Source organism: Nicotiana sylvestris, chromosome 2 (genome assembly GCF_000393655.2).
Source record: "Nicotiana sylvestris chromosome 2, ASM39365v2, whole genome shotgun sequence".
Classification (NCBI taxonomy): domain Eukaryota; kingdom Viridiplantae; phylum Streptophyta; class Magnoliopsida; order Solanales; family Solanaceae; genus Nicotiana; species Nicotiana sylvestris.
Genome location: NC_091058.1, coordinates 16,999,379 through 17,024,404, shown reverse-complemented (window position 1 = coordinate 17,024,404; position 25,026 = coordinate 16,999,379). Strand labels below are relative to the sequence as shown.

At 37.2% G+C, this 25,026-nt stretch overlaps 4 protein-coding genes and 2 non-coding genes across 9 annotated transcripts; 4 read left to right on the top strand and 2 right to left on the bottom strand.

The window, feature by feature from the left end:
• Positions 1–13: 13 nt before the first annotated feature.
• LOC104243842 (uncharacterized) lies at positions 14–493 on the bottom strand. The gene has a single exon (XM_009799108.1). It carries the CDS (start codon positions 491–493, stop codon positions 14–16), a length of 480 nt encoding a protein of 159 aa, XP_009797410.1.
• A 1,652-nt stretch (positions 494–2,145) lies between these two features.
• On the top strand, positions 2,146–6,624 carry LOC104243826 (uncharacterized). 2 transcript variants are annotated; one of them, XM_009799100.2, is made up of 12 exons: positions 2,632–2,715; positions 3,483–3,666; positions 4,004–4,109; positions 4,246–4,259; positions 4,394–4,612; positions 4,852–4,923; positions 5,021–5,107; positions 5,192–5,230; positions 5,313–5,417; positions 5,520–5,685; positions 6,015–6,124; positions 6,378–6,624. In XM_009799100.2, exons 3-12 carry the CDS (start codon positions 4,016–4,018, stop codon positions 6,462–6,464), a joined length of 993 nt encoding a protein of 330 aa, XP_009797402.1. In that variant the 5' UTR covers positions 2,632–2,715; positions 3,483–3,666; positions 4,004–4,015; the 3' UTR covers positions 6,465–6,624. The 2 variants fall into 2 exon arrangements, with proteins under 2 accessions (XP_009797395.1, XP_009797402.1); XM_009799093.2 differs by lacking the exon at positions 3,483–3,666 and having other exon boundaries at positions 2,146–2,715.
• Positions 6,625–7,508: 884 nt separating this feature from the next.
• Positions 7,509–12,801, top strand: LOC104243810 (DEAD-box ATP-dependent RNA helicase 21). 3 transcript variants are annotated; one of them, XM_070167731.1, is made up of 4 exons: positions 7,509–9,901; positions 11,836–12,064; positions 12,199–12,311; positions 12,482–12,801. In XM_070167731.1, exon 1 carries the CDS (start codon positions 7,632–7,634, stop codon positions 9,765–9,767), a length of 2,136 nt encoding a protein of 711 aa, XP_070023832.1. In that variant the 5' UTR covers positions 7,509–7,631; the 3' UTR covers positions 9,768–9,901; positions 11,836–12,064; positions 12,199–12,311; positions 12,482–12,801. The 3 variants fall into 3 exon arrangements, with proteins under 3 accessions (XP_070023832.1, XP_070023831.1, XP_009797375.1); XM_070167730.1 differs by having other exon boundaries at positions 11,836–12,311; XM_009799073.2 differs by having other exon boundaries at positions 11,836–12,801.
• LOC104243818 (sucrose synthase 7-like) lies at positions 10,802–15,393 on the bottom strand. The gene is made up of 15 exons (XM_009799083.2): positions 14,743–15,393; positions 14,501–14,655; positions 14,212–14,404; positions 13,988–14,106; positions 13,695–13,911; positions 13,508–13,603; positions 13,252–13,425; positions 13,060–13,176; positions 12,809–12,975; positions 12,433–12,657; positions 11,784–12,350; positions 11,559–11,697; positions 11,368–11,450; positions 11,070–11,093; positions 10,802–10,958 (listed from the first exon to the last, which is right to left on the bottom strand). Exons 1-15 carry the CDS (start codon positions 14,974–14,976, stop codon positions 10,943–10,945), a joined length of 2,526 nt encoding a protein of 841 aa, XP_009797385.1. The 5' UTR covers positions 14,977–15,393; the 3' UTR covers positions 10,802–10,942.
• A 1,827-nt stretch (positions 15,394–17,220) lies between these two features.
• Positions 17,221–17,326, top strand: LOC138886635 (small nucleolar RNA Z103). Its single transcript, XR_011405684.1, has one exon. It is a non-coding gene; the product is annotated as a small nucleolar RNA Z103 (small nucleolar RNA).
• Positions 17,327–17,422: 96 nt separating this feature from the next.
• Positions 17,423–17,531, top strand: LOC138886636 (small nucleolar RNA Z103). The gene has a single exon (XR_011405685.1). It is a non-coding gene; the product is annotated as a small nucleolar RNA Z103 (small nucleolar RNA).
• The last annotated feature ends 7,495 nt before the right edge of the window (positions 17,532–25,026 follow it).

Sequence of the window (25,026 nt, the reverse complement as noted above, 5' to 3'; positions counted from 1 at the left end):
GAATTGCTCACATTCAAAGAGGTGGACTTAATCGACAACTTTTATTTGGCTTGATCTCTCTTTGCTTTTCATCCTGGATAAGTAAGGAGAAGGCTCGAGCCAACGTAGGCAGTGTATTCATCATAAGAATACTCCATCGAATGATAATGTACACTTCATTGAGTCCCATGAGAAATTGTATCAACCTCCTATCTTGTTCAGATTTGTACATGCTTTCCTTTGGGCCACAATTACAAAGGCAGCTACATTGAGTCCTCTTGTTCAGAGTATTCAGCTCTTCCCATAACTTTTTCAGCTTAGTATAATAGCTAGTGACGTCAAGGGCTTTTTGGGAGAGATCCTTGATTTCTTTCTGAATTTGATACAATCTAGCTCCATTGGTTTGTTCATAGCGATCCTCCAGCTCCTTCCACCACTCAACAACATCACTCGCATATTCTACACTATCCGCAATTTCTTTGGAAAGAGAATTCAGAATCCATGAAGTGACCATGTTATCACATCGTTCCCACTGCAGATAGGTTGGAGATTGGGGATTTGGTTGCTTACATTCACCACTCACAAAACCTAAGTTTGTTCTTTACGGATAAGCCACGAAGACACTACGTCTCCGGGATCTATACCCTATCCTATCGAATAGAACAAATACAAACATCACACCAGGATTGTCGGATGGATGCAGATACAAGAGACCACTTGGGTTGATTCCCGTGCTCGGAGGCACGGTGACACCCGTACTAGTATTAGCCGTATCTTGTTGGTCGGTAATAGCCATTAGAACGCAGAATTAGTTGATTACTGATAGAGGAAAAACAATCGAAACCAAAACTTTTAGAGTTCTATGCGGTAGATTACTGACGTACGAAGAACTGATCGAATTAGGGTAGATCGATCAAATTAGGTCAAAAAACTAGAAAAGAGAAAAGAGGATTAGGAAATGAGTGAGAAGAGACGAGAAGGATTAACTTTGCTCTGATACCATGACAAGATTGTGACTGATACTAGCTTAGTGGATCTCAACCTCAGCTCCAATGGCTGAATCTGGAAGCTTCTGAAGAGTCCGTGTGTGAGAGAGAGAGAGGGGGGGGGGAAGAAGACGAAAGCAGAAGAAGAATGCTTTGATGAAGAATGAAGCTCAATTATATTGAATATGTACAGTAACATATATATATACACGCAGAAAGAGTGACAGCGGTACACCTTGACTACTAACTGTTGTTAGCGGTATCCCAACTAACTAACCAACTAACTCTACCTTTAACTAACATACAAAAATGAACATAAAAGAATAAATACAATCTCAATAAAACTTACAAATAAATTAGAAAGACGTGAAGCTATTCATATTTGAATACTTTTGAATTTATCGCGCCTGTGAGTTGAATGGTCACGCTTAGCACTGTTGAGCCTGTGAAGATGCAGCAAGATGAGACATAAAGGTAGCATCAAACTCCAACCACATGCTCATGTGCTTTAGTTTGGTTTAATTTCTTTTTGTTCTCATTTATTTCCTACCAAAAAGTGTCTCTCAAATGCAGTACAACTACATTCAATTATTTATGCTTTTGTCTGTCCCTGTTCATTTTTTAATGTACTTTTTCTCCCTATAATGCACCCTTTGCTTCAAAGCAGTTGTTTGTGCTAACCTATGAAATTTCACCAAATGATAATTTAAATTAAAAATAGCCAACAAATGTATAAGTTATATATAATCTATGTATAATATGTATATAATCAATATATAATGTATGTATATCGGTTAGGAAAAGTAAACTATATAATCGAAGGGCTATTATTACTGTTATTTCATAAACGAATCCTTCTCGAATTTTCTCATTTTTCTATGTATATATGTAATACATTGTGAAGTATAAGATGCCAAAATATGTAACACACAAAGATGGGTAGACTAAGATTGAGTAATAAAGTCGTGAAGGTACATAACAATTTTAAAAGACTAAAAGGAGGTGGCAAGATAGTAATGGATAGCACATGGTGGATGCTAAAACAGGAGAAAAAATTTGAGCACTCAGAACAAACAGAAAACAGATGGAAAGAAGATGACAAAAATAAGTCTAACATTCACGGGTAACAGAAATTGGAATTAACCATTAAAAGGAGCTAGCAGTCCTTTTTTCACATGCCAACACTACTGAAATCAAATAATTCACGCCCCAAATTCAACTGTTTCTGTGAAGTAAGTATGTCCCTACGTCCACCACCTATTTTAAGAGTTTGTGCACTGGCAGTATATAAGTTTTTTTTTTTTTTTTTACATTATAACATTAAGTTGACCTACAATAACAGATAATTATTTAATAACAAGTTTGATATAAAAATCTGTTATAACAGATTAAACTGCACTAATAATATCAAAACAATTACACTAGTGATATATATAACTTAAATTCTTAGTATTTCTTTTACCCCTTCCCTCTTCCATACCGTCAAGGGTGCTGGTTTGAATTGATTTCTCATTGTACCATAATGTATTTACTCTCAAATTCTTCTAGTTTGTATCTGCAAATATTCTTGGTTTTATTGTGGTGTATCCACACATTGGAGTTTCTTGAATTGGCAAGTGCAGCTACTCCAAAAGTGAAAGTTGGGAATATATCAAAAGTGGAAGATGCTTCATATTTTAGGATATACTATGGACAGACCTTCAAGGTTATCAAGAACACTCTTGATGGCAAGAGTTATCTTCTTATCCAGGTACTCTAATAACTACTACTACTAGTTTGCTTAAGCCATAATATTGGCACAATGATCTCTGCTTATTGCTATTCCTTCTCAGAAGTCAGTGACAGTTGAATTAATTAATCAAGACTAAATGTTGATCCTTAATAACTGTGTTTTCGTCGTTTAGTCCATTGCTAGAACATGCTCTAGTTTTGTTTAAGGAAGGGCAAGAAAAAGGATTTAAGTTATATATAATGATAATTTAAAGTTTTTTTTACACTATCAGGTGTATATTTAACCTATTATAGTAGGTTTCTTATCGTTTTTATCGTGTTAAAAAATAATGAATATCATAAAATTCACTAGTAATACCTTAAAATCGAAAAAGAAGAGGCTAGTCCTGTTTAAAATTTTGGTACTTGAGTGATTTCAAGGCTAAGATTACTCTGAAATGAATATGATAAGGGTTGCTGGACCACAAATATTGGACCTTGGATGTAGTAGGGCCAAAGGTGAAAAAAAGAGAGGGTTCTTTATCATTTGATCCTCTGTAATTGGAAATCCAAGAACTCACAAGTCCTTCTTGGTTGCTGAATTCCATGGCACAAGTTCCTTTGTGAGTTTTGTTTTGAGGGGTGCCAGGAGCTTTTCTTTTGGGGAATGGTCACAATCTGGGAAAAAGTAAAAGTGTTATTACCTAAACTATTCCATCGATTAATACAAACCATATTGTTTTGCTGAGACCATTTTCCAGCTTGACAATAATTCTAATGGTGTCATGACAACATGTGACTTCCTAGGTGAATCCCACATCGACAAAACACGGAAGAAATGCTGGGTATATAAGTAAACAAGCCTTAGACCCTACTGATCGTTTTAAAGCCGTAGAGGCTGGGCCCAAAGCGGACAATATTACTAGTGGTCTGGGCTGCACCAGAGCATACCTTTGCAAACCAAGAACTCATAGAGTTATGATACATAGAGGTAATCCATGATTTAATTCGATATGAGTACCACAGTCCACAGGTCTCACTACTCTTTTGGAATAATGCTGCTGATGTACTAGGACTATATCTACTCTTTAAATTCTTACAACCAGATATATATTGCTCGAGTCAAATATAGTAGATGTACCCCATCTACTTGTCGATAATATGCATCCAACCCTGCATACAGAAAACTAGCTAGAGCTATTATCTACTCTATAAAAATGGTTCTTGTGAATTCCAGCAAGCTGCAAGTTATCAGTTTTTTTCTGATTTAAGAATATGATTCCAGCAAACCAGCTCTCTTTTGAATTAGTATGTAAAATTGTGTGCAGAACAACACGAGAATGGCCAGCAGAACAAAATATTGCACCTCAAGAATAAAATCTTTCGTTATCCCACTAGCAAACTACTCGATCGAGACTGATTACTATTTTCCAGGTACCATTTTAACCACCTCAACTTTTCCTCTTTGTAATATCTTGTAAGCTTTACATTTTTTTTCTATATGTTAATAACTCAGGTACTGACTTTGTTTCGTTTTTTTCTTTTCTGTTCTTTTTCCTTCAATTTTCAGTTTCATTTTTCGAGGTAAGAATGCATAACTTTATTACTACTATTGTCATAGCTGTAATACTAGTATTATGAATATATGTTTTGGTTAGAAAAATCCGGAAAAGGAAAATCTTTCTCTAGTTTGACAATTCTTGCATGGAATATTGCAGCTTCTAGGCATGTTGGGAAATTTGAAAGGCATAACATCAACATTTGTCGCCTCTCAATGCGTACTAAAACTATATCAGGATGGACAAATAGAGAGCATTAACAAGAGTGAGCCTCAACAACTTGCACAATATGCAGCTCACTTCATTGCCAACACTGATGAAACTCAACCCTGCAACTTTGCCACATTTGTCCCTATTGGTGAAGATGCACCTCTCCAGGTAACAACCCTTCCCTACACGGACAGTGTAAAGAATTTTTATATTATCAGTGTAATTTAACTTGTTGTAGCATGGGTGGTCTGCCTTATGTTTGGTAACTGGTTCTACTTATTATGGACAGTTATCTTTTAAATTGTCAGTAGAAGTTAAGCTTATGAGCTAAGGCTTTGTTCTGTTTTGTCGAGCTTTGCTTTGGTCACTGGTTGGATGGCCACACATAATTTGCATTTCTTTAACAGCGTGCAGAGTGGATAAAATACTTGGGAGTTTTTGCGAATTTGGAAAACAGGGCAAACCAAGTCTATGATGCAGTAAGTGAAGAATTGAGACATACTCCTTAGTTTTCATTATGATGAAAATATTTAGAAGAATTTCTTGTTTATTAAGGATTTTTTGTTTTGTGGACAGATTAAGGAGAACTATTTGTGCTTGAGCAAATCTGCAACTAGTAAGACTTCAGTTAAACCAACTGTATCTTGGATGGAGTATAAAGATGTGCGTACACTGACTCAAGAACTCAACCTTTTCTTTGAATTTGTTTTATAATCGCCCTTAACATACAAATATTTCCTTGTATAGGGAGTGTGGTCATTTACAAGAGAGCCATACAAATTAAAGGTTAGATCTTTATCACTTTCAACAGTTTTTTGGGTAATTCTCGAGTTTTAGCTTATATTAATCTTGACAATAACGGCTGCAGTTGGTGGAGGATGCTGGTGGAGTTAATGTCGATGATTCCATCAACAAAATCACATACAATATGTCCATTCCTGATGATTTAGAAGAGTTTCATGCCATTTTGTGTGTAAGTTAATTCTCTCATTGTTATTTCAATTTAGCTAACTTATTGCTTTTGATCATTTAAATTGTCATCTACTTTTTGCTGATTTAGATATTTGTTTTGTAGACTGTGGATGTAGTGATAGATGAAACATATACCTCAGATCCAGTGGTCTATAATGCTTCCACATTTCTTGGAAACATCAATTTGGAAGATCAATCTTGCTTTGCTTTTCTCTCAAATCAAAGCTTGTGGAGATATGATAAAAGGGTGCAAAACTCTACAGTCCTGGGTAGGTTCTAAAGTTTTTTTGTGTATGCATTGCCTACATGATCCTTTTCTATATTGATATTATTCAAGTAATATGTCCTTGTTATCTGAAGATAACGTTTTATTCTACACCAAATAGTAAGAAACTAGGGTTATTTTAGTTTTCATAAACGAGGAAGAAACATATCATAGTTTCATATAAGGTGTTGATTAGTCAGAGCTTTTCTTTTCAAGATTATTCAGAGTTGAATGCTTAATTGATTTAATTGGGCAATAACTAGTATAATAATTTAGAACCTTCCTTTCAAACTTTTTCTGGGATTGATGGTGTTTCCCTTTTGGTTGTTCAAGACTGGTATGATGGAGCTGTGTCTCAACCGCAACTGGTCTTAGCAGATATTATTGAAGCTTTATATCCTACAGGAAACTATAACACAACATATTTCAGAAATATTGCAAAGGTATGACACTTTTGTATTATACATTTTTCTTCTGCGTACTCTGGACAACATAAGAAAATTTTAGACGATCTGTTCAACTAAATGTAATTGTTCACACAAGTGAGATTAATTACCTGAAAAAACAAGGTGTACTGCTTGTTACAACCTGATAAAATACACTAATAGCGTAAAACCTAATGTATTGTTTGTGTATACAACCCACCTAAAAGGAGTGGGAAGCCACCCTAGTATTTTGACGTGTTACCTATTTCAGGGAGAAGGGATCATAAGCGTTGGTCCTGAAATGTGTGAAAGAGACAGCTCCATCGCAATGGAACCTACAGTTGTAGCTTGCCAGTAGCCGCTGCTCTATTCAGATTCTTTGTCCTGATTTTTGGTTCTTTTTCTTCACGCATTTTGGCCTGACAATTGTTCAAATTTATTGTACGTTCAGAACTGAATATTCTTCATCAGTTACAGAAAGGAAAAGTTGAAGCCATAAGCATTTTGGTTATTCAAAATATGATATACTATACTGTGTTCAGTTTCTAACCAAAATAACGGAATATAATGCCATCAGTGGATAATTCTGCTCAAGTATACTGAATTTCAGTTCTCACTTCTCAGTCCTGCTCTGATCAACAACAGTTTCTTGGTTGGATATTTGTATAATGACGTCCAACTCGAAATTAACCAACACACACAAGGCCATCAACCGCACAATAACTTAGGTGCGTCCAATATGGTGCACGTATCTACATTAGCGTGTTGACTAGGCAGCACAACTAAACTAAACAAGCTAAATCTATTCGCATAAATAGGTATGTTAGAGAGAAAAGCATGGTCAAAATACAACAACAACAACAACCCAGTAAAAATCCATTAAAGATGGTCAAAATATATGTTAAATCTAAAGTCTTGCATAATCACAAGCAAAAGTTCTACATCTTTAATGGAGTACATTATGTTATTATAGTATTAAAGAAGAAAGAAAAAAAAAAGAGCTATCATCCGTTGAAGACTAATTTAAAATTAGAGTAGAAAACTTAAATAGTTTAAGATTTGATATTTGGTGATTCTCTCCCGCTTTCGCGACATTATTCGCTTGGTAATGAGTTATTTAAGGAATCCAATATTCGGGAGGTTCGTTTGGCTACCATGTTCTAGACTTGATACACTTAAAAAACGAGGCCACATGGGTTTGATTTAACCAAATTCTTGGCTATTTTTGAACTAGGTTTGCCTGATTTTATCCTAGTCCGATCTGGAATGGGTTTGCATGTGATTCTTTCCTTGTTTGTAATTTAATTGGTGTTCTTTTATAATCAAAATTATATAGGAATAAATTTTCTAATTTTAAGTCAAAATAAATTTGCACTATTAATAGGGCGTATTTTTAGTAGTCTGCTTTCCAACATAAGTGAAAGTGAAGTGTATTGTTTCCTGCCGAATAAGAGCCCCTAATCGAGAATCAGAAGGAGAAAGACAGTCACACCATAAACCCTATCTAAATCAGCCGACGGACGGTATGAGTCGATCAGTTGACGACAGCGGAACCAAGCCAGATCCGTCAAAGAAGCCTGTCTTCCTTACTAAAGCACAGCGAGAGGAGTTAGCCCTTAAGCGCCGCCACGAAGAAATCGCCGAGCAGAAACGGCGGTCCGAACAGCTTCTCCAAGAACAAGGTAACAACCGCCCTTCCTCTACTGACAACGACCGTGACCATGACCGGGATCCTCGTGAGAGAGATAGGGATAGGGATAGAGGGGACCACCATCGCTCCAGAGACCGTGACAGAGAAAGAGACAGAGAAAGGGAGTCGAGGGACCGTGATAGGGAGGCGGAGCGTCGGAAGCGGGAGAGGGATCGTGACGAAGAGCTAAAAGAACGAGAGCGAGCTCGATTGGAGAAACTAGCAGAACGAGAGCGAGAGAAGGAGCTTGATGCCATTAAAGAGCAGTATCTGGGCTCTAAAAAACCTAAGAAGCGGGTGATTAAGCCCAGTGAGAAATTCCGATTCTCCTTCGACTGGGAGAACACGGAGGACACATCACGTGACATGAACGCTCTCTACCAAAACCCTCATGAAGCCCGCTTGCTCTTTGGTCGCGGATTTCGTGCTGGAATGGATAGAAGGGAGCAGAAGAAGCTTGCTGCTAAGAATGAACGGGAGCTCCGTGAGGAGATTCGCAAGAAGGACGGAATCGAAGAGTCTGCTATTGAAGCAGCTGCTTTAAAGAAGAAGGAACTAGATGCTGATATGTATGATACTTTCGACATGAGGGTTGACCGTCATTGGTCGGATAAGAAGCTGGAGGAGATGACGGAGAGAGATTGGAGAATATTCAGGGAGGATCATAATATATCCTATAAGGGGTCGAGGATACCCCGGCCCATGAGGAATTGGGCTGAGAGCAAGTTAACTACCGAGTTGCTCAAGGCCGTTGAGAGGGCTGGCTACAAGAAGCCTTCTCCTATTCAAATGGCTGCAATTCCGCTTGGACTTCAACAGCGTGATGTGATTGGCGTGGCAGAGACTGGTTCAGGTAAAACTGCTGCTTTTGTTCTCCCTATGTTGACTTATATCACTAGGCTTCCTCCGTTGAGCGAGGAGAATGAGGCGGAGGGTCCATATGCTGTTGTGATGGCACCTACCCGAGAATTGGCTCAACAGATTGAGGATGAGACAGTTAAGTTTGCGCACTATTTGGGTATAAAAGTTGTTTCTATTGTTGGTGGGCAGTCCATTGAGGAGCAAGGTTTTAGGATTAGGCAGGGTTGTGAAGTTGTGATTGCAACCCCTGGACGACTTCTTGATTGCTTGGAGAGGCGTTATTGTGTACTGAACCAGTGTAATTATATTGTTCTTGATGAGGCTGATCGAATGATTGACATGGGTTTTGAACCTCAAGTTGTCGGTGTACTGGATGCTATGCCTTCGAGTAATATGAAACCAGAGAATGAGGATGAAGAGCTTGACGAGAAGAGGATTTATCGAACCACTTATATGTTCAGTGCTACTATGCCACCTGCTGTAGAGCGGCTGGCTAGAAAATACTTGAGAAATCCTGTTGTCGTGACTATTGGCACTGCTGGAAAGACTACTGACCTCATTACTCAGCACGTGTTCATGGTTAAGGAATCCGAGAAAATGTATAAGCTGCAGAAATTGCTGGATGAGCTTGGAGATAAGACGGCTATCGTGTTCATCAACACTAAGAAGCAGGCTGATACTGTTGCCAAGAATCTGGATAAAAACGGCTACAGGGTAACCACACTGCATGGTGGAAAGTCACAGGATCAAAGAGAAATCAGCCTTGAAGGATTTAGGACAAAGAGGTATAATGTGTTAGTTGCTACTGATGTTGCTGGTCGTGGGATTGATATACCTGATGTGGCCCATGTGATAAACTATGATATGCCAAACAATATTGAAGCATACACCCATCGTATTGGACGTACAGGTCGTGCTGGAAAGACTGGTGTAGCCACAACATTCTTGACCATGCAGGATACTGAAGTCTTTTACGATCTTAAGCAAATGCTCACTCAAAGCAACAGTCCGGTCCCCCCTGAACTTGCCCGGCATGAGGCTTCGAAGTTCAAGCCAGGAAGTATACCCGACAGACCACCTAGGCGGCAGGAAACTTTATTTACTCATTAAATTGTAATTGATTTATGTTCTATCGTAGTGGTCAAGAGTTGAGAGTTTCTGTAATGGGATCTGCTGAAAGATGGAGCGAGCTGGGAATGATGGTGTTGGTAGATACAACGGAGGATTCCAACATAATGAAAGTGGTAAACACGTGACCAGTTATTTTGGATAAATAAGTTTCATTCTGTTACTAACAAGTAATGAGTTGTTAACTTTGCCGAACACATTTGCTTTCTTGTTCTGATTTGGATTATGGATAGCTAAGCTTTACTTAAGGTCTTCTTGTAAATTTTTGATGTCTTGTTTCTTATGATTCTATTATATATTACTTTATCTTAAGAGTCTCAGGAACTTAAATGGAGTGCCTTGGTTTGATGACAGGCCGAAGTATGACATTTGTTGCCATTAAGTAGCTAATTCCTTCAACGATAGGTAGACATGCCTATGAAATTATTTCTTCAACCAATCAGTTTCCGGTAAAAAAGACCAACTTCCTTTGTCCAGAAAAGCAACGTGTTATAGTTGTTTTACATTATTAATACAATTTTCTCATTTGCTTCAAATCCTTCTTCTAGCCTGCCATATAACTTTCCTAATTTGGATTATCCAGCAGTTCACTTTTCATCCAAATGCAAAGATCTCATGCTTACTCAACTACTTAACTGTGTGAATTTCCATAAAATGGATAGTGTAGAGATAAACATGATAGTGAGGAAAATAATTAGTGCGGTTCACTGACAAAGTGAAAATAGTTTACTCTCAGTAATCAGTCATTACCATTTAAATCATCTTTCTGTATTTTTTTTTGGAATACACCAAAATTTATAAGTTGGTGTTAATTCTGTTTAAGATTTTGATCGTCATATCGTATATCCGTATGTCCAACTTGTGATTTGAGAAGAATGGCTGTGTTTGAGTATTGCTTGAAGTTGAAATCTGTACTTTGTGAGTAATAGGGATTTACTTGCTGTGGATATCAATTGTTGTGCTAGTAAATTCTGGACTTTCAGTATTCAATGAAAGATTCAAGCAATCAAACTGGATTTCGGAAGCAAACAAAAACCATCAATGCTGGTTTCATTTATTTTCTGCCTTGAAATTGAATTACAAATCACACTTGAAAATTACACTCTCTTTATTTGTTGTTTCCTTCCACAATGGTAATCCTTCACATCTTGGACCCTTCAAGCGCCAAACAACCTGGAAGATTGGAACACTTCAAATTGTTAGTTACCTCCTCAAACGGGGAGGGAAAAAAAAAAGAAATAGAGCATCCATGATTCATGCAGTAGCAATTTTATCTAATCTTACTTCTGCAACCTTGATTGTGAGCGCCTGGTACACAGAAATAATTAGTATGTCAGTACAGTTGTAGTAAAAGAAGTACAGGAGAAAACAATGAAGGAAGACTACCATAAACAAAGTAGGAGTAATAACAATCAAGCATAGGAAAGGGAAAATCCCAATTTATTGATTTTGTCAACTTGATTGACACAACTGGTGATTTAGAAAGGTGAACAGCAAAAGCTGCATGCTGTATAATTCTAATTTAGTACTAGAATATACTAGGGTCTCTTGAAAAACTGTAGGCAAAAGCTTTAGAGCATGCCTTTGTGATATCTGTGGCTTAACTTTCTCCCTCTCCTTTGGTCCTTGTGGTGTTTCGTCCTTTCTGATAGGCACATTTTTTACCTGCAATAAGTGCCATTAAGGAAGCAAAGGTTAAAAACAATTTTATTAAAAGTAATTCATCTCATAAAGATGTTTGTGGTATACTGTCAATGTCATGCAGCACTATACCAAGTTCCTAAACTCAAGATTGTAGAAAGTCTCGATGTATCTTTGCTTTGCTTGTTTCTGATCTCTGTACAATGTCCTCCAAAAAGTATAGATGGACCCCATATTCAATACCTTGTTTGCATAGATCTTCCATGTGTAACTGCAAAAAATTAGGATTAAAGGATTAAGAAATTTTCTGCAAGATATGTGCCTCTTTGCAATTTGAATGGCTTATCTGTGAGTTACCATTCATATATACGGTTTAGACCCTGGACTGAAATCCTGTTCCAATACTCAGGATCCTCCCTGCATTTTTGGAAAAAGTTGGCAATTTTGTTGCTTGATTCATCCCCATTATTTGGATCAATATGAAAGCCTGAGACCCCATCAACAATAATCTCAGCAGGGCCACCTTGGTTGGTAGCAAAGGTTGGTAATCCACAGTTCATTGCCTCAATGACTGTTAGACCAAATGCTTCATACAATGCAGGCTGCACAAAAGCTCCTTTGGAATCTGCTATTGTGCGGTAGAGTTCACTATTTCTGTATCTGTCAGTCTGAGCTGCTATCCATCTAATCTGACCCTTAAGCTGGTATTTCTCTATCAGCATGTGCATCTTTTTTATTTCAGCTGCTTCTTCCCTATCCTTGGATTTTGTAGGATCAAAGGAACCACCAACCACAACAAGGTTAACTAAGCTTCTGAGCCTCTTGTTCTTGCCATACCATTCTGTTAGTCCAGATGTGTTCTTCACTGTGTCCAGCCTTGCCATGGTAAACAGGATAGGTTTCTTTCTGTCTTCTAAATATCCACTGTTTGAAACAAGTGAAACATCAATACATAGAGCAGTGGGATGTTCTAGGCACTAAGCTGAAGTTTAACACTTAGACTTACACGTGCTCGTCATTGTCCACTTTACTAAAAAGCAGTTCCTCAATGGCAGGGCGGAAAGCAGTCAAACGCTTCTGCTTTTCTGTGTAAGGGAAATACACCGACTGGTCTGCCCCAGGTGCAGCAATATTAAATTTTGGATCAAAGACATTGATACCTGAAGCAACTCTGTAAAGCCCTGGAAGGGTAAATGCACTATGGCTCTCATACTGTCCTGGTTTATCTTTGCTGCATATGTTGAAGCATTCAAGAATGAGATCCATTAAGTTGCAAACTTTTGAGCAAATACATTTACTGAGTAGTGGTGTGTATTCGATGATGGTGAAAGAGCGATGCTGAAATACATATGAATGCATTACTTATTAGCTCTAATTCTTACCTTCCAGCTATTTCTTGGTATGTGCTAGTGATAATGAAATCTGCTGAATTCATTGCAATCAAATCAGCTGTGAATTGGCAAGAGAAGTGGTACTTCGGATCGAGTTCCTTCAATTTTATGTCAGAGTCTTCATATTTTGTCTTCTCCAAAGCATGAGCAATAGTTCCCTGTTGCAAAGATGGTCTAGGTCAGTGGAGATTAAGAACTAACTTGGAGAAGAAGCAACATCAAATATGATTAAGAAAAGTTACCAGAGTTATCCCAAGTTTTCTAGCCATTAGTGAAGCCACTAGATTCCCATCAGTGTAGTTACCAATGATTAGATCAGGTTTGCCTTCCATTAGCTCGACGATTTTGTCAGCAGCATCCTTTTGCCAAGGGGAAAAATGGAATTGAGGAAACAACACATCTTTGATGAGCAAGGTTGATATAAAAATACATACCTGAGTATATCTCTCCAGATATGGATAGATATCAAATCGTGAAACCCATTGATTAAGCACTCCTTTTTCTGTCCTAAATGGAACTCTGAGGATGTGTGAATGTTTTGTATTCTTGATTGGTTCTAGTTCCTGGTTGCACTTTGTTCCTTTTGCATCCGGAATCAGTCGGGTTAACTGTGCAATCAACATATGATATTAACTTTTCTAAACAGCCTCTACATAATTGCATAGTCACGTCGATTGTCTAGGAACTCACCACAAGAATTTGAGGCTTAATATTGAGCCCCTTCTGTTTAATTCTTTGTAGCATTTCTTCTTCAAAAGCTACAACTTGATCCAAAACATAAACTACCTGTTGAACAAGAGCAGAAGTGGTCAAACTGTTAAAAATTATTTTATTGTCAATGTATAGAAGTTAAATGTAAAAGCTATTAAATGCTTACCTGACCACCAGTGTCTGGCAAGCCAAGAACATCTGCTTGGCCAAAGTATCCATGGACAGAGAACAATACAATATTGAAAACAGTTGGAACCCTTCCAAAGAACTTCTGAATGTTCAATGGATCTGGTGCCTGAAGCACCTCAGACAGTGTTCTCATGGTGTCGCTGACCCTTTCAGCTGTATCACCCCATCCTTTCTCAAAACCCCACTGTTTGAATCTTTACAAGAATTGAAGTTACTTAGTACTACGTAGCATGGCACAAGTGGAGGGAAGTAGAGGAAAAAACAAATCACCTTAGCTCAAAGCTCTCATATGGTGTATCTGTTGGTAAAGAGGAAATAGATGCTTCTGCTACAACCAGTGCAGCCTGAAGCTTTGAGACAGTGCTGAGTGTCTCATTGATCATCAGTTTCTGCAGTTGAACATAAAGAAAATTTGTTACATGAATCTTCTTTTCCTATTTTTTCTTCTTAGAGTTGACAAGTTTACTTATGGAGTTTGATTTTTGTTGACGTACATCTCCTTGATGATTCAAAGTGAGCAAGTAGTCAACCAGACACTGTGCACTCGCGGAGGTAGCATTTAGCTTTGAAGTTAGAAACTTGGAAACATAACTGAGACCATTGCCAATTGAAGAGGATAGGGTCAGTCGAGGCGTTGAGAAGTCTACTGCTCCAAAATCAATTTCCAGTGCATATTCATCTTTTGCCCTGCATTTCATGTTCACACAAAGGTAACTCTGATGAGTTTTCTGATTGAAGTTATAAAACCACAAAAGGTATGATAAGCTGCAACGTATACTATACCAGCATTCATCAACTATCATTTCCTTGAATTTCAAGTATTCTGTAGCTGTAATACCCTCAACAGAAAGATCATTAGCATTCACTTTCACATATTCCCAGAATCCAGGATTCTGTCTCGTGGCAAAGGCAATGTAGGGAGGAACAACTGCAGCCTCCTGTAAATTTGATCAAAGAAGGTTTTAAGAGTAATACATCAGGAAACAATATAAGGGCATCATAAGTACATATGAATCTAGCTATACCATTGTAGTGCATAATATGTAGCCAAGTAAGCCTTCCAAAACATGGTTCCTTTCAGCAGGATCATCAATTACTTTCTCCAACTCATCCATCAAGTTATGAAGTTTCATCATCCTCTTTCCTTGCTCTATGTACTTGGCAAAACATTTCTTCATGTGGTACCGGCTTTGCCTTAAGGCCTCTGGCATGCTATCAGCTATGGACTCTGATCTATTTAGGGCTGGTGCAGTAGCCATTTTTGCAAGTTCTAAAAGCTTAAGGTATGGATATGTACAGAAAGAATTGGTTTGATTGACTTGGGATTCATGTTGAGATTTTTTGGAATTTATAGGTAATAGCAGGAGACAAAAATGAACTCATACAAGGAAAAGAGGAATGAAAGAAGGAGAAAGAACAAACTTTCTACTAAGAAAATGAGCAAAGAAAGGAATTTTTTGTCATTTGTGAGAATGGTCGAGGTATAGGTATCATTCTTTTCTTTGTGTCTGATTCTTGATCACAGCCATGAGAATATTCACTATTTCCCGACAATAATAAACTGTACCAAATGAGAAAGACTACGAGGAAACCAAAAGGAACATTAAAATAGCAATCTTGATGATCAGGACAGGCAAGAACCTTTGTATCCTCATTTCCTCACTTTACAAAAACGTCCCATGAAGCAACTCTTCATTTCAAATTCATTTTCCTGGCTTAAAGGTTAGGCTTTCAAGACTGCATCTTTTTTGGTTCACTTGTACCACCTAAAATTATACTATGAGGATTGAAGTTAGACGCACTTATTGTTTAAAGAATTTTTATACTATTAGTGTAATTTAACATGTCTGTTGAAAACAGCTCTCTATCCTCTCAAGGTAGGGATAAGGTCTGCATACACACTACCCTCCCCAGGTCTCACAGTATGGGATAATATTGGGTATGTTGTTGTTGTTGTTGTTGTGTAATTTAACATGTTAAAGCAAGTAACTTACTCTTTTTTTAGGTTACCAATTAGTATAATTATAAAAGGTTACCTATAATTGCTCTTTAAGTGATTTGATTATGTATAATTATTTTTACATAGTCAATACATAAATTACTAGTCCAACCAAATAGCAATGGCCATGAAGTTGCTAGAATAGACACTTACATTTTGGCTGCAATTGTGACATCTTGTTCATTAGATTGTCCCTTATGAACATAGTGACAACTTTAAAAGTTTCGTAAGCATTTTGTTCTTGTCTTTTTAAAAATATATGAGCATTTTGCGATTAACCATGACATCTTGTTCATTAGGTTGTCCGATGTCACTTAGCTGTTTTATAAAAGCATTTTTCTCTAGCTTACATATTATATAGTAACAACAACAATAAAAACACCACCACCAAATCCAGTGTAATTCACAAGTGGGGTCTGGGGAGGGTAGTGTGTATGCAAACCTTACCCCTACCTTGAACGTAAAGAGGCTATTTTAGATAGACCCTCGGCTCAACCAGGGGCGGATTTAGGAGGGCGTAAGGGTGTTCACCCGAACCCCCTTCGCCGAAAAATTATACTATATATATAAGACATAATTTATTTTTTATATATACATATATTATGTTTTGAATCCTCCTGACATAGCTTAAAAGCATAGCTTAGTGGTCTAAGGGGTTCAAAACTTTTGTAAGGTCATTGGTTCTATTCCCCTACATATAATCTTTTTAATTTTTTTTCTTTTTTGAACCCCCTTTAAGGTTAATTCTGCCTCCGCCACTTGCAACAACAAGATAGTAAGAAAACGAGGCGAAAGTAACAACATGTGGTAATAGAAATCTAACAATAATAAAATACAAGACTAACACTAATATTCTCAACTACCTAGTACCCGTCTACCTTGAAGTATCTTCTGCCTTGAGAAAAGAAAGAAGAATGAGATTTTTACGTTGTATAGTCGCCATTAAAAAAAATAGCCAATAGATATATAATATATGTAAAATTTGTATATCGACTAGCAGATATAAATTTTTTGACGGAATGGCCAAATGTGTTACTTCCAAAAATGAACAAAATTGTACACAATCCTTGAGGGGTGTAATTACCAATTTGTAAAACTTTAAGGGTATATCTTCCGATAACAAACTCGAGGAAGCTCAAATGCCACTTTATCTAAACCTCACGGTATCCTTGTAAACAAAAATAGAGAGGCGCCCAAATCTCAATTAGGGTTTTGATAAAACCAAAACCCTAGAGCTGCTACGTCACTTGGCTATATAAGCAACAGACACAAACTCTCTTCTTCATTGGCTCCCTCTTATCCCAATTTCCCATCCCGTCTCCTCCCCTCCGGCGGCCACCGTTTCTTCTCCGGTGAATATTCTGTGAATAGGGTTAGCTGTTCCTATTAAATCAGTTGTGATTTGGTCTTTGAATTATCTTTGTCCATTTGATTCGTTACTATAGCGTAAAAATAAGTTCTGAATTTTTCTTGTTTTTTCTATAAAACAAATTTTGTAAAGGAGATGGAAGTGATGAGTATTTCCCCAGATGATCGAAGCTGAAATTACTGAGCGCTTTTTATGTATTTCTTCCTTTGGGAGATAATCCAAGCCAGATATTCTGATCCATTCTCCTTTCAATTTGACATATGTTTTTCAATATTTTTGATTTCTAAAATTGCATGTGTGAACTTGAAAATTGTATTCATTTTTTTGGAATTTGGGTATGGATATGATGACTATTTCCCCAGATGATCGAAGCTGAAATTACTGAGCGCTTTTTATGTGTTTTCTCCCTTTTAGGGAGAAAATCCAAGCCAGATATTCTGATCCATACCCATTATTCTGTATTTTATATAAGATTAATTTCATTCTCTGTGACTGGTGATCTTGTTTTAAAATAATTCTAACTTATTTCAGAACATAAACACATGATTTAGGTTTCCGAGTCATTAATTAATTGATTTGTAATACTGACAGAAACTTAAAGGTTTCCCACAAGAGGTCTCTCTTTTTTCCGTAGATAGCTGTTTGTTGCCTTTGGTTTAGTCGTAAGAACACAATGCATTTGAGTTACTGAGAGAGACAAAAGCTTCAAAAACTTGGTATTTAGCTTGAGGAAATAAGGCATGGGAGCTCGTTATTATTAAAGAAATTGTTCGACTACAAGCATGAAAACGGGATAACGATAGACAGATTGGAACACATAGAGTTTATTATCATTAGTTATATTAAGTTTATAGTTTTGCAATAGGCTTTATCATTGAATTTGTGGGTCACTAAGTAATAGCTATTACGTCGGACAAAGGTTTCTCTTCATGAAAATGGGCAGAACGTACCTAAAATCAGTAAGAAGTTAAATGAGCTAACTAAAGTTGCTTTGGGCAAATGTTTAAGCTAAAGAAATTATTTGCTTACTGGGAAAAAATTCTTAAAAAGCAACACTATTCATCACGATGAAGGAAATCTTCATCTATCGTGAAAGGCATTTTACTTAACAATAGTTAACCAATATTCCAAAGAATACTATTAGCAGTCATACACACATTTTCAATCAATATTCCAGTGCAAATACTGTTCAATTTGTTTATGTTGTTAACAATCAATTGTTGTTCAATTTGAACCTAACACACCAATTCTTGAAAAAGAATATTTGAACCTAGCACACCAAGAAGAAAAATGAAGGGAAAAATATATAAGTCTGTCTTGTTTTCTTAATTATTGACAATTGCAAGAAATAAAAGCGCAATACTCCTCTCAAATGACCTGAAATAGGATTCACACCTTTGTGCTTACGGCTCTTCTGGAATAGTTAAGCCAGCGTAATAGTAACTAATTTGAGGGGAATAAAGTACGGTCAAGCTAGCATAATAACTAGAGAAACAATATTTAAGTTTTGACAAATGATAATCTACCTTATGTTTGAGGATTTTAAGATGGAAAAGTCTTACAAAGAGGGTGAATGAAAAATGGAGGGAAAATGAAATTTTTGAGTAAAATTTTAAGTTTCTCTCTCGCTCTTCTTATAGCTCTTAAAGAGTTAAGAAGAAGGTAAGCTTAGCGCCGTCATCGCTCACTCGGCTGCAGCTTCGGATTTGGTTAAATGATTGATTGATTGATTTTTTGGACCAAATTTATTTGTTAATTGTGAATATTAACGTAATATTATCCGTGTTTGTAACGGATATTTTCCAATTCGTGGATAGAATCCAAGTGTCCAACCAATTCGGCCAAGTGCATGCTCCATTGTCCATTGGCAGCCTAGTGCTCCATGAGCAAGTGCTCCTTCCATCATGTCAAGTGCTTCTTCCATAACAGTCTAGTGATTGCTCCACCGTGAGTGGTGGCTGGTCATTCTCTTAATAGCTGACTGCACTATAAATATGTGCAGTAGCTGTTAGAGCAAGGATACACAACACAAAAACTGAACGGAAAAAACGGTATAAGAGCTGTTAGGAGAAGGCACAAGCAAAAATGAAATTGAGAGTTGGTTGTCGTTGATATCCTCTTTAGTAAGAACTCAACATCGGCTATAAATTGTAGTCCTTCCTCTCAGAATTTCCATTCGACTTATGAGTTCTCCTCCCTTGTTTTGCATTGTTTTAAACTACAAACAAAACAACCGTAAGTGTGATTTGTTGCCGAACTTTGTGTTCGCTGAAACACTGGGGTTTGAAGTACTGCTACACCAGTGTGTAATTCGTTCTATCCTGGGAGGAAATAATCCATAACCTTGAGTACTAGGAGGGGATTAAATTTCTTAAGGAAATACTGTGAATTCAGTGGGCTCGAATTAATTACTGTTTCATTTATATTTACGTTTATACGCTAACGTTCTTTTCTCTAGAATTATTATTTACAAATACAGCAAGTAAGAAGATAGCAACCAACAAGCTTAAGGAATTTAACATCTTTATTTCTGTATTTGTGGTATACTTACTGCTCTGGAGACTAAAACCTTTGTGGTTTTGTCTACTCCCGCTTTTGGAGGTTAAAGCCTTCGTGGCGTTTTGTTGGAGAACTTGCAGTTATGAAGACTAAAACCTTTGTGGTTTTGTCTACTCCCGTTTTGGAGATTAAAACCTTCATAGCATTTTGTTGGAGATTAAAATCTACGTGATTTTTACTCCAGATTTAAAGCTTTTGTGGCGGTTTGTTGGAGATTAAAATCTACGTGATTTTTTACTCCAATTTTAAAGCCTTCGTGGGGTTTTAGTGGAGATTAAAATCTACGTAATTTTTTACTCCAGATTTAAAGCCTTCGTGGCGGTTTATTGGAGATTAAAATCTACGTGATTTTTTTTACTCCAAGTCTAAACGTTTATTAAACGTTTGTTTGTGTCATTCTTTTACAGAAAAAATGACGAATGACAACGAAAACCAAACTGGTCTGATGGTGACTGCCAATGCATCAACATGGTTTCTGAAGAAGGGTCAAGCAAACATGATTGAAAAACACGAAGATATTGATGACTTGTGTGCTATGGAGTGGTGGATTAATTCTGGAGCTACTCGCCATGTTTGTGCTGTGAGGGAAGCATTTTCTACATATGCTTCTGCTGGACCAGAAGAGACGCTTTCTATGAGAAATGCTGCTACAGCAAAAATTGAAGGATATGGGAAGATATTTCTCAAGATGACTTCTGGCAAGGTCATGACTTTGAACAACGTCCTTCATGTTCCCGAAATTAGGAAGAACTTAGTCTCTACTGGACTTCTTGTAAAGCACAGTTACAAGTGCATTTTTGTATCCGACAAGGTGGTGATAAGTAAGAATGAAATGTTTGTAGGAAAAGGTTACCTTACTGAGGGCCTTTTCAAGCTGAATGTAATAGTTGTCGAAACTAATAATAAAACTTCAGCTTTTTCTTACTTACTTGAGTCAAATGATTTATGGCATGTACGTTTGGGTCATGTCAATTATAAAACCTTGCGGAAAATGATTAACTTGGAAGTATTGCCTAAGTTGGAATGCAAAAAATCAAAATGTCAAATATGTGTGGAATCTAAGTATGTTAAACATCCTTATAAGTCGGTTGAAAGGAATTCAAATCCTTTAGACTTATTCACATAGATATTTGTGACATGAAGTCAATACCATCTCGCGGTGGAAAGAAGTATTTCATAACTTTTATTGACGATAGTACTCGATATTGTTATGTTTACTTACTTAATAGTAAAGATGAATTCAATAGACGCATTCAGGCAATATAAAAATGAAGTTGAAACACAACTTAACAAGAAAGTCAAAATGATAAGAAGTGATAGGGGTGGTGATTATGAAACTCCTTTTGAAGAAATATGTCTAGAATATGGAATTATTCATCAAATAACAGCCCTTACATGCCCCAATCCAATGGGATTGCGGAAAGAAAGAATCGTTCATTAAAGGAGATGATGAACGCATTGTTGATAAGTTCTGGTTTGCCACCAAACTTGTGGGGGGAAGCCGTTTTTACGGCTAACTGGATACTAAATCGAGTACCTCATAGCAAAACACAATCCATTCCCTATGAAAATGGAAAGGAAGGAAGCCCAACTTGAATTATTTGAAAGTGTGGGGGTGTTTGGCAAAAGTGCAAGTTCCTAAACCCAAAAGGGTAAAAATAGGATCGAAAACAATTGATTGTGTTTTCATAGGATATGCGACCAATAGTAAAGCATATCGATTTCTTCATAAATCAAAAAATCCCGACATTCATAATAATACGGTTATAGAATCAGATAATGCTGAGTTCTTTAAAAATATATATCTGTATAAAAAGGAATACGAGTTGATTAGTGAAGGATCTAAACGATCTCTGGAAGAAACAAAAGAAAGTACATTTAATCAGGGGGATCCAAGACGTAGTAAACGTCAAAGAACGTCTACTTCGTTTGGACTAGATTTTGTGACTTTCTTATTGGAAAATGAGCCTCGAACATTTAAAGAAGCTATGTCTTCTTCGGAATCATTGTTCTGGAAAGAGGCAGTCAATAGTGAAATAGAATCCATATTGAACAACCATACATGAGAATTGGTTGATCTTCCTCCTGGAAATAAACCTTTGGGTTCTAAATGGATTTTTAAGAGAAAAATGAAAGATGATGGCACTATTGATAAATTCAAGGCAAGACTTGTTGTCAAAGGGTATAGACAACGAGAAGGTCTTGACTACTTTGATACATACTCCCCAGTTACAAGGATTACGTCCATACGGATGTTAGTAGCATTAGCTGCAGTGTATGGTCTTGAAATTCATCAAATGGATGTTAAAACGGCCTTCTTAAATGGAGAGTTGGAGGAAGAAATTTACATGGAACAACCTGAAGGGTTTGTGGTTCCAGGTAAAGAAAATAAGGTATGTAGACTTGTTAAGTCCCTTTACGGACTAAAACAAGCACCCAAACAATGGCATGCGAAATTTGACCAAACAATGTTGTCAAATGGTTTTAAGATAAATGAATGTGATAAATGTGTGTACATTAAAAATGTTCCAAATCACATAGTCATTGTTTGCCTATATGTGGATGATATGCTGATAATGAGTAATAACATTGCCAACATAAATGCTACTAAGCGTATGCTAACTAGCAAGTTTGATATGAAGGACTTGGGAATTGCAGATTTAATTCTGGGGATTAAGATCCAAAAGACTCCTCAAGGCCTGGCATTGTCACAATCTCATTATATTAAGACAGTACTTGAAAAATTCAAGCACTTGGGCTTTAAAGTTGCAAAGACTCCAATTGACGTGAATCTTGCACTAGCAAAGAACAAAGGCCAAAGCATATCACAATTGGATTATGCTCGTGTGTTGGGATGCTTAATGTACATCATGAATTGTACACGACCAGATATAGCTTGTGCTATAAGTAAACTAAGTCGATACACGAGCAATCCAGGTCAATCTCACTGGATGGCAATGAAACGAGTTTTGGGATACTTAGAACATACCCAAAACTTTGATTTGCACTACAGTAAATATCCTGCGGTGATTGAAGGATATTGTGATGCAAATTGGATCACCGGTTCAACTGATTCGAAGTCCACAAGTGGATATGTATTCACTATTGGTGGAGGAGCGGTATCTTGGAAGTCGTCCAAACAAACATGTATTGCCCGCTCTACAATGGAGGCTGAGTTCATAGCCTTAGATAAAGCCGGTGAAGAAGCTGAATGGCTCCGGAATTTCTTGGAAGATATTCCATTTTGGCCCAAACCGTTGGCACCAATATGCATACACTGTGATAGCCAAGCGGCAATTGGAAGGGCTGGGAGCGTTATGTATAACGGTAAATCTCGTCATATACGACGAAGACATAAAACCGTTAGGCAACTTCTCTCTAGAGGAATTATCACGATTGACTATGTAAAGTCAAGTGATAATGTGTCAGATCCACTTACAAAAGGCCTAACTAGAGAGGTAGTTGAGAAATCATCGAGGGGAATGGGACTATGGCCGAGAACAAGTCATTGTGGCGGTAACTCTACCTAGAAGACTGGAGATCCCAAGATCTAGGTTCAAGGAGATCAAACAAAGTCATTAATGACGGTTCAACATTGTCAACAAAATTTGTTTTAGTCCATTCTCGTGATGAGACAATGTTCAGTACCAAGGATAAAGCATTAAGGCTTTTTAATGATTTCTAAATTTGATACAGGGTATATCAAATAGTGTATCTATGAGATGACACGTTTAGGAATCACCTATGTATGTGTGAAGTGTTAGCCGCTTCAAGGAGAATTTTGCAAGGCCAATTCTCTACGCACTTATGAAACCAGGCAGTGTTCATGGCTGAAACGAACACAACAATGAGAACCAAAGACGGTTAAGGGATTGATTGTGTGACTTATGGTTGTCTAGGTATACACTAAAGTTCGACGGTTCAAAGATATCAAATCTACCGATTGACCGAGTATATCCGACATAAGTTCACTACGGAAAGTTCAAAGGGAAACCTACTTATCCAGATGCAATTAATTCTTGTTTGCAAATCACACAAGTTTTTCATGCATACTTCCATGATATAGCCATTCCCCATTCATGTGGGGGATTGTTGAGTTTTTGTTTAAGATGAAATAGTCTTAAAATTAGAGTGAATGGGAAATGGGATTTGGATTCGGATTTGGTCAAATGATCGATCGATTGATTAATTTTTTGGACCAAATTTATTTGTTAATAGTGAATATTAACGTGATATAATCCGTGTTTGTAACGGATGTTTTCCAATCCGTGTATTGTGTTGCAACACTAAGCAACAATGCAGCCTAGTGCACCTCCCACAATGGTGCAAGTGTTCCTCCCAAATTTATTTGTTAATAGTGAATATTAACGTAATATTATCTGTGTTTGTATTGGATATTTTCCAATCCGTGGATAGAATCCAAGTGTCCCACTAGTTCGGCCAAGTGCATGCTCCATTGTCCATTGGCAGCCTAGTGCTCCATGAGCAAGTGCTCCTTCCACCATGTCAAGTGCTTCTTCCATAACAGCCTAGTGATTGTTCCACCATGAGTGGAGGCTGGTCATTCTCTTAATAGCTAACTACACTATAAATATGTGCAGTAGCTGTTAGAGCAAGGACACACAACACAAAAACTGAACTAAAAAAATGGTATAAGAGCTGTTAGGAGAAGGCACAGGTGGAAACGAAATTGAGAGCTTGGCTGTCGTTGATATCCTCTTCAGTAAGAACTCAACATCGGCTATAAATTGCAGTCCTTCCTCTCAGAATTTCCATTCGACTTCTGAGTTCTCCTCCCTTGTTCTGCATTGTTTTAAACTACAAACAAAGCAACTGTAAGTGTGATTTGCTGCCGAACTTTGTGTTCACTGAAACACTGGGGTTTGAAGTACCGCTACACCAGTGTGTAATTCGTTCTATCCTAGGAGGAAATAATCCATAACCTTGGGTACTAGGAGGGGATTAAATTTCTTAAGGAAACACTGTGAATTCAGTGGGCTCGAATTAATTACCGTTTCATTTATATTTACGTTTATACGCTAACGTTCTTTTCTCCAGAATTATTATTTACAAATACAGCAAGTAAGAAGATAGCAACCAACACCTTAGCGCCCCTAAACCATTTTATCACTCCCTTCTATTTGTTTTTTCACCATCCCCTCTACCACCATAATCGCCATCATGAACAACGGAGTATTAATTTTCAGCTAGTCAACTCAGATCAAATCGAAGTATCTGAATAGTATGAGCCTGAATGTCCATCGACAAATTCTTTGAGCACCCGGTTCTGCAAAAAAAAACTTCAATTAGTCACCCCCAATATCCCGCGCACTAGTAGTACATAATGAGATTATTTAGTTTCTCGAGGAAGAGAACTTCACC